This window comes from Vombatus ursinus, unplaced genomic scaffold (genome assembly GCF_900497805.2).
Source record: "Vombatus ursinus unplaced genomic scaffold, bare-nosed wombat genome assembly UNPS02014158.1, whole genome shotgun sequence".
Taxonomy (NCBI): Eukaryota; Metazoa; Chordata; class Mammalia; order Diprotodontia; family Vombatidae; genus Vombatus; species Vombatus ursinus.
The window spans coordinates 6241834-6251499 of record NW_020953936.1 but is presented as its reverse complement, the minus strand read 5'-3'; the positions used below and the strand labels follow the sequence as shown (position 1 = coordinate 6251499).

General features: G+C 39.7%; 1 protein-coding gene across 1 annotated transcript in view; it reads left to right on the top strand.

Annotated features, from left to right (window-relative positions):
- CAVIN4 (caveolae associated protein 4) overlaps positions 1 to 9438 on the top strand; it is an 11850-nt gene extending 2412 nt beyond the window's left edge. The window contains exon 2 of the mRNA XM_027858998.1: positions 8433 to 9438. Within this exon, the coding sequence (XP_027714799.1) occupies positions 8433 to 9131 (699 nt within the window). The 3' untranslated portion in view covers positions 9132 to 9438. The remainder of the gene's footprint in view (positions 1 to 8432) is intronic.
- Positions 9439 to 9666: the final 228 nt, after the last annotated feature.

Genomic DNA, 9666 nt, shown 5'->3' with positions numbered 1-9666 from the left:
GAAGGAAGGAAAAGAAGGAAGGAAGGGAGGGAGGAAGGAAAGAAGAGAGGAAGGAAGGAAGGGAGGAACGAAGAAGGGAGGGAGGGAGGAGCGAAGAAGGAAGGAACTCCCTTCTCAAGGAAATACAATAAAGTATCACCAAATCCACAGTCTTCAAATTCAATTAAACAAATTTATAAGTACCTACTATGTGCAATATACTATATTAAGCATTGGAGGTACAAATATTTAACAATAATATTAGGTGACTGTAGAGAGTGATTTGCCATACTCAATTTATCAATTTGATTCTCACACCAGTATTGATAAAGAGTTGTTCCATGGTTAGACATTTTTTAAAAAATTATTTTATTTTTAATTTATGGAATAAAACAAGTACTTCTATAACATAGTATAATAAAAAAGATGATTGCACATGAAACTACAAGTCTATTATGAACAACTTAATGGTTAGACATTTTGCAGGTAAGAAAACTGAGGAACAGGAGATGTGATCTAACTTGCCCAAGTACACATGTGTGTACATAACAAATTCAGGATTCAAGTCCCAATCCCCAGATTCCAAATCTAATGGTTTTTTTCTATTACACTATGCTGCCTCTTCAAATTACTTCTAGCTACTGCTCTCAAGAAATATTATGTGTGTGTATATATGCATGTACATAAATGTGTGCATATGTTTATACGAGGTATATACATGTATACATATATATTATATGTATTATATAAATTATGCATGTGTATGCATGTCTATATGTGTGTGTGTGTGTGTGTGTGTGTATGTGCCCTGCCTTCCTCCTTCCCTCTCTCTCACTCTAAGAACAGTGAGTGATTTCCATCACTGTGTGTTTTCTACAGACTACAACTTCTCCACACCTTAGGAGACCATATCATGAGTTGCTATGGCCCAAAACTTTTTATCACTTCGCTTAACGAGCCTTCTCATGGTGGGCCTCTTTGATCTTGTCTAGGCTGATACTCAGACCATAGACACAATCTATGGCCAGGCCCACCCTGGAGCTTTTTCTAGCTTGGTAGGGATGGCCTTTGAGAACAAAGGGTCAGCTGGGTAAGTTTTTCGAACTTGAGTGTCTTTTCTCCTCCTGAGTTGTAAGATATTAAATAGCAGGGACCTTGTCCTGGCTTTTCTTTCTAATTCCCCATTGTGTTCTACACTAATTGCTCAGCCCATCACTGATTTTTTTTCTCAGTTTTATATCTCTTTTAGTGGCCAACACCCGATACACATTTTTGAATTGAGTCTATGAGTGTCATAGTACACCACAGTATTAAAGGGTATAGGTCCTCTCATCTTACACATAAAGAAACTAAGGCCCCCAGAGGTAAAGTGATTTGCCCAAGGTCACATACTAAACAGCAGCGCCAAGATTAGAACACAGGTTCCCTAATTCCAAATCCAGTGTTCCTTCCATTATACCACACTGCCTACTCAATGTTAAGTTAAACACTAGAAGAGGATAGACATTTTATGGAAGTGATATTGTACTCTCCTCTTTAACACATACAAACATATAAAGTCAAACCTGGATTCTATGAGTCAGAAGGGAGCATGGCAATCCCACGCCTGCCCACACTGGCATGTCAGTGCAGGCGGGGAAAGGGATGGGTCAGGAACACCAGCAACTTCCCTAAAAGGACTGAGGCTTTGGGGAGACAGGTGGATCCAAATAAATGATTAGCTCTTCCAAATTCCTTGAATTTTTTTGCCCCAGAATCTATGTAGTATAGACTTCCTGGCCTAAGTCACTGTTCCAGCAACTGGTTTTCCCATTCCTATTAGCATGAGTCATGCCTCAGGAAAGATATGACACTTTGAACATTAAATGTTATTTTCCCATATATTATATGTGTGTACACACATACACACATATGTGTGTCAGGCATAGTGATATATGATATAATTCCATTATACTGTCATATCAGGCATCTGATATTGTGAGCTAAATCTAAATTTGGCTTGGACCAGCGGATTCATTTTTAAAAAATGCAACAGTCACTCATGAACCATAGAATCCAATTAAAAACTACTTTTGATGTAACGAGGTGGGGCAATATCTGAAGCATTGAACCTGGAGTCAGGAAGGCCTGTGTTCAAATCTAGCCTCAGATACTTACTAACTGTGTGACCCTGGGCAAGTCACCTCTGTCTGCCTTCATTTGCTCATCTGTAAAATGGACATAATAATTGTCACTCACCCCTCCCCAGGGTGGTTGTGAGGATAAAATGAGATAATATTTGTCAAGTCCTTTGCAAACCTCAAAGCGGCATATAAATGCTAGCTATAATTGCTATTTAATATTTTTTAATTCAAAGTGCAGAATCTATGAATAAAAAAAATATAAAATACAATCCCCCTTTATTCAGTCATCAGATCAGAAACTCAAGTTGGAGTTCAGGAAAAGACCTCTGATAAATCCAGGCCCACTAGTCTATAGTTCAGACCACAGGGTGGGTAAAACCCCAGGCAGAGCTGAACTAAAGAGCAAGGAGGAAGGACCCACTGCGGCCTAAGAGCCTGCCCAAGCTTCTACCCCACTTTCCCTCAAAGAATTTATGTTCTAAAGGGGAAACCAAATGTATGCACTTAAATAGGTGATACATACACACACATAATAAACACAATGTTATTTCAAAGGAGGTAGCACTAGCAGCTGGGAGGATTAGGAAAGGCTTCTTATAGGAGGTGATGTTTAAGCTGAGCTCTGAAGGAGCCTAAGAGGCAGAGGGAGGGTGAGGAGGGTGTTCACAGGTATGGGAGGCACTCCAGGAAGAAGGGACAGAGATTGGAAATGGAATGTTTTGGGTGAGAAACAGCAAACAATTCTGGCTGTATGGTAGAGAAAGAAGTCCCACTTCTGATATTAGATAGTTGGACCTCGGAATGTCATTTCATCTTTCTCAGCCTCGGTTTCCTCACCTGTAACATGGATATAATAATACTTGGACTATTTGCCCCCATGAAGTTCTCATGAGGAAAGCTATTTAAAGCTGAGAATGAGAGTTCTCATAAATGGGAGTTGTCAGTTTTATGTTAAAACCTTGGGGGAATATAACTCTGGTTTGTTTAGGTGAAGTAAAAAATGTGACCATCATCTATTACATAATTTGAATTTTTTAGTGAAAAATTCAGCATTAGTTCTTATAGAAATCTCATTTTTGCCAGCTAGAGTAAGACAAAGGATAAACAAACAAAAAAAAGTAGAGGGAAGTCTGAATTTAATCCTCCTTGGCCTTCCCTATTATGGGCTCTTCCTGAAAACTCGCTTTCTAGTTGCTATGTCAGCCCATTTCATTTCTCTTTTGAAGACTCATTTGTTACTTTTTTTCTGCTTAAATCTTATTTTATTTATTTCTTCCTCATTCCTTGATGTTGTCTCACAGGTAGAATATCTATACATACTTTTTCAGCATCTCTTATATAGTTCCACAGTAGTCCTTGTACAAGGCCACACACACACACACACACACACACACACAGACACACACACACATACACACACCCCTTTAGACTTTGATGCATCTCGTGAAGCAGAATGGTAGAATGAAAAAAACATTGGTTCTGGAGTAAGAGGACCAGGGATCAAACCCTGCTTCTGATACCCATATGACCTTGGACAATTCACATCCCCTTGGACTTCAGTTTTGTCATTTGTAATGTTAGGGGGTTACACTAAATTGGGCCTGCTGGAGGGAGAGAGAGACAGAGACAGAGACACAGAGACAGAGAGAGACAGAGAGGGACAGAGAGAGCCAGAGAGAGAGAGAGCGCACATAGAGACATTGACAGAGAAAGAAATGCAAAGAGAAACACACTGAGAGAAACACAGACAAGGAGAGCTAGTGAGAAATGGAGAGATGGACCAAGGGGAATACCCACCATACTAAAAGGGCATGAATGTCTTTGGAGTACAAATGGAGTATTCATCCTGTCCATTTATTTCTCATACCTGCTACATAACCATCCCATCTTCTTTCCAGAGCCTATACTGCTTCAATGATGTCTTTATCCCCCTTCTCCTATGCAAGTCATTGCTGATAGCATGCCATGACCTATTTATAGCTGCCATTTGTCTTTCCACTGCCCCACACTTTCATGCACATATGTGAGCTGATGGGTAAATAAAGGAAAGTGAGTCTGTGGCTTGGTGAATGAGGGAGAGAGACAGAGAAATAGAGACAGAGGAAGGGAAGAAGAGCTACAGGAGAGAGAGAGAAAGTAGGGAGGAGAGGGAGAGAGACAGAGACAGAGAGAAGGAAAAGGGAGTGGGGAAGAGAGAGACAAGGGGTAATTAAGGGAAATTGAACAAAGAAAACAAAAGATGCTAATGAATACATGTTAAATCCAATTATGAGGAATGGGGTTTGAAAAGAGAATCCTGTATTAAGAAGCTGTTTCTACTTTGTGTAGTAACAGTGTTTGTCAATCTCTTTTTATGATGAATTCTCCACAATTAACAATCCTCCCCTGAAGTCCTCTCCTGCTTCCTCATCATGGCATGTAGGTGGCCCTGGATTCTTGAAGTCTATGCTTTAAGATCTGACAGATCCTTCCAAGCCACTTGATGACCAAAAAAATGTCTGTCATCGGAGGACCAGCTTATATAAATTTAGGAGGGCTCATCACCAGCTAGGCAGCACTGGTGAATTTTTTTTTCTTTCATAGCAACTTGCAGAGACCAAATGCAAAGAGGGCTTCGGATATAGATCTGTATCTGTCCACAGATGAAGTCATGGATCCTTGCGGTTCTGAAGTGTTGGGCCTGACTTCTCTAACTCTCACTCAAAAGTTGGGTTCCCCAGGAATCAGAGATACTCTAATTAGGTTCAAGGTAATCTGTGAGTCCACACTCCTAGGCTATAGCCCCCAAGCTTCACTGACACATTTGTCTTCAGTAGTTAGCTAGAGGACAACTGGTTTAAAGGAAATATATTTATTTACTGAGATAGCATTGTAAGAATAGTAGATATAAAATATTTCACTCATAAACCTGGAACATGTTTGGTCATTTCAGTCACGTCTGATTATTCGTGACCGCATTTGAGGTTTTCTTGGCAAAGATACTGGAGTGGTTTGCCATTTCCTTCTCCAACTCATTTTACAGATGAGGAAACTGAGTTAAGTGACTTGCCCAGGGTCACAAAGCTAATTAGTATCTGAGATTAGATTTGAACTCAAGAAGATGAGTCTTCCTGACTTCAGGCCCAGCACTCTGTCCACTGAGCCACCTAGCTGCCCACAAAGCACTATTACTGATGGATAAAGGTGGAGAAGAGAAAGAAACCTCCTTCCACTGCTATACTCAGGAAGAGGTGCAAGGGGAAAGACCAAGGTACAACTGGGCTCTTCCTCCACAGTCAGTTCTCTTCTCAAATGCTGAGATAGCCCTGATTTCAGATCTTTCTTGTTTTATAAAAGCCACCAGGAAATAGCTAATTTCTGAGCCAGTGGCTAACTGACCCTGTAATTCCAATAAATTGATTGAGGAACTTCTTCACACCTCCTAAAAGAGTAAAGAAATATACACACATTTTTTAAATACTTCCTTTACTCTGGCCAATCAGAATCTGAGGGGGGTATCCCTTCTATAAGGTGCAAATGATCAACTTCAAAGTCTTCTCATCTGTTTCTGTTACCTATCCTTTTTATCTTCTAACCTCATCAAGTGGGCTGAGGAGAGAGAGACAGAGAGACAGAAAGAGAGAGAGAGAGACAAAGAGACAGAGAGAGACAGAGAGAGAGAGGGAGGAGAGAGGGAGATGCACAGAGACAGAGAGACAGAGAGGGACAGAGAGAGGTTCCCTACTCAACCCCCTGCTAAAAAGAATAATCCTGTGTAACCAAAGCTTCTCTGGGTACTGTCTGTCCATTTAACAGTCATTTGGTCACCTTCTGTTTTTGCAGAAAGAGGAAGAGAAAAGCTAAACTCTTCAGGTTGGGATTTTGGGGGTTTTGTGGCCATCAGTTATTAGTTTTTAACTCTTCTCTTCGCTGATGGACTCAGAATGCAGATTGAAAGCATTTTCCCCTTCCTTTATTTTCTTGCTTCCCTCTCACCCCTGAACGTGGTTAATGTGGGAATACGTTTTGTATGACTTCATATGTATAATGGATAGCATATTTCTTGCCTTCTCAGTGGGTAGAGGAGGAGGTGGAGGGAGGCAGAATTTGGAACCTGAGAATAAAAATAAATCTTTTTTGAAAGGAGGCAAAAAAACATCAACTTTCTTTTCCCCCCTCAATTTCATACTCTTCAGTCAGACCTTCCTACTGCAGCCTGTGGCTACAGCAGGTGTTAGGAGTGAGGAGGAGTTGTAAGGTATTTTGATCCCTCCCACCACCACTGATTCATCAGAGCAACAGGGTTCCTACACGTATTTCTTTTTACATCTATCATCCCTGTGCTCAGTGCCAGGGAATTTTAAGTAACAAAAGACAACAAAGATGTTAACAAATCAAGCAGAGCAGAAGAGAAGACTTAACTAACTTGCTACTGCTCTCCCCCTGCAGCCTTTGGAAAGTGGTTGGCTCTATATTTGTTTTGCTCAACTATATATTTTTTTTATAAGATAGACCTTCTATTTGGGGTGAGAGACAGTTGGCAGGTAGCTATAATAATAAAAAAAGAAGAAGAAGAAATGAGTGTCAAAGACACATTTTAAATACTCAGAAGTGAGCAGAAAGAAGTTCAGAGGGCGACACTGATAAGCAGGGCAGTTTTGTTGCTACTGTGTTAAATTTAATACAGGTGTGCCTCTGAGATATTGCAGGTTCGGTTCCAGACCACCACAATAATTTTTTGGTTTCCCAGTGTATATGAAAGTTATGTTTACACTATACTGTAGTTTATTAAGTTGGCAATAGTATTATATTTAAAAACAATATACATACCTTAATTAAAAAGTACTTTATTGCTAAGTAAAATGCTAACCATCATTTCAACCTTCTATGAGTTGTATTCTTTTTGCTGGTGGAAGGTCTTGCCTTGATGTCAACGGCTGCTACTCATCAGGTTACTGAAGGTTGGGGTGGCTATGGCAATTTCTTAAAATAAGATAACAACAAATTTTTCTGCATAGATTGACTTTTTCTTTCACTTAAACACTTCGAGGCCATCACAGAGTTATTAATTGGCCTAATTTTAATATTATTGTATCTCCAGGAATAGAGACGCTCAAGGGAGGGAGAGAAATAGACAACAGCCCCATGGATGGAGCAGTCAGAACACACACAATATTTATCTATTAAGTTCACCATCTTATATGGGCATGGTTTGTGGAGCCTCAAAACAATTATAGTAGTAACATCAAAGATCACTGATCATAGATCACCATAACAGATATAATAATAATGAAAAAGTTTGAAATATTGCTAGGATTACCAAAATGTGACACAGAGACATGATGTAAGTACATACTATTAGAAAAATGGCTCTGATAGACTTGTTTGATGCAGAATTACCCCAAACCTTCAACTTATAAAAAATGCATTATCTCTGAAATACAATAAAGCAAAGCACAATAAAACGAGGAATACCTGTACACACTTAAAAAAACCTAGATATAAATTCATAGTTGCACGTACCATTGTCCTTTCCGTTTTTCTTTAATGTTGAAATGCTCTTGTTTGTTGGTACTTGTTAATCTCAAAAGGAAAAGAAAATTCATATAAAAAAAGAAATTGGTTGGCTCATTGGGCAAGTTTTTTTTTTCGCCTTGAATCTTTCTTTGGTTTTAATTTGTTACACTGATTTAATATGTACTTGAGATAGGATTATAGAGTTTCTTTTAAGAATTGTTACTTATCAGTCAGTTCTAGATCCTAGACTTTTCAAAGTTTTGTGTGATTTAAAAATACCCATTATTTAGTACGAGGTCTTGGATGAATCTCTTTAATAGTTGCTTGCATTTCACTATTCGAGATGGTCTTTTGTGTAACTAGCATTTGATGGGAAGGAGTCAGGACAATAGATGTAAGCTGGGGTTACCCTCCCCCTTTAAGGAATGGTATCTTGGAAAGTGGCTTGAACCTAAAATAACTGTGCCTCTAGGCCATCAATGGGGGGCACACAGATATAATTCTAGTCTTACACCCCTCTTTTTAGAGGAGAGCCTTGTGGTTCTAGTTGCCTTTGCAGTTCTTTTTCCTGCACCCCTCAGGGCAGGAATCAGAATCTCACTTGGAGAGGGGTGACAAGATTTCAGAGATATGTATCGATGACTCCCCTCAAACTATCTGCCTATACATTTAGACATCACTGATTGTATGACCCCCTTGAGTCTCAGTTTCCTCATCTGTATAATGGGCCTAATATCACTTGCTCTACCTACCTCACAGGAATGTTGTAAACCTTTAAATGATATCAAAATGGATACTATTATAATTTCCATTCTTTCCTCTCTCCCCACCCAGGAGGAGGTCCAATGTCCTACATCTCTCTCTGTGGTTAAGGAAAAAAGCCTGCTTGAGAATACACAAGAAGATGAGTTCTGCCTCCCCGACGATCTCTCTTCTGATGAAGAATATGAAATTGAAGAAAGCAGAGCAACCCAGTTTAAAAAATCGGGAAAGAAGCAAATCGATAACATCAAAAAGGCCTTCTCTAAAGAAAACATGCAGAAGACAAGACAGAATTTTGACAAGAAAGTAGACAGAATTCGGACTAGAATTGTGACTCCTGAGAGGAGAGAAAGGATCAGGCAGTCGGGAGAAAGACTGAGGCAGTCGGGAGAGAGACTGAGGCAGTCGTCAGGAGAGAGACTGAAGCAGTCTGGTGAAAGATTTAAGAAAACAATTTCTAAAGCCACGCCGACAAAAGAAACTTTCAAAATGCATCTCCATAAGAAAGGCAAAGAAAGAACAACTGCGGAAGGCCAAGAAGGCACGCAGGACGTGGGCATGGATATCATTAGCAGCAGCGGGGCTGACGAGCCCCTCCACGAGCTCTACACGGAAATGTCAGCTGCGGCCGAGAGTGCGCAAGGCAGAGAAGGCTACCCTTCCCAAGCAGAAGAGGCCACCCAGATTCCTATGGAAAATGTAGTCCTGCAACCCCAAACAAAAAGAAGGAATGACGAGCCCCTTTTGCTGGATTTAAAACAATCAGCATAAAAGGGAACCAAACAGCCTTTGATTGGGCATCTGCTTCATCAAACAATTGTAACTAGAAAAGAGAGTGAGTTTTATTTTTAACATCATATAAAGATAGATAAATGCTATTATTTCATTTAGTGTATTCCAGGCTGTCAATTATGTTTTAATAAGTCAGGCAATATAAAAACCTCATTTTATCAGCATTTTTCCCCCTTCATTGAGGAATAAAACCCCAATGAGTGATGAAGCTTTTTTTGTTGCTGTTGTTCAAGTTATCGGATTTTGCTTTCTCCTTCACAAGTGTGGAAATAATCTCGGATCCCTTTTCTCTCTGTTGGGGGGGAGGGAAGGGTTTCACATTTGGTTATCTATTTGTTTGATGCAGAATTACCCCAAACCTTCAACTTATAAAAAATGCATTATCTCTGAAATACAATAAAACAAAGCACAATAAAACGAGGAATACCTGTACACACTTAAAAAAACCTAGATATAAATTCATAGTTGCACGTACCATTGTCCTTTCCGTTTTTCTTTAATGTTGAAATGCTCT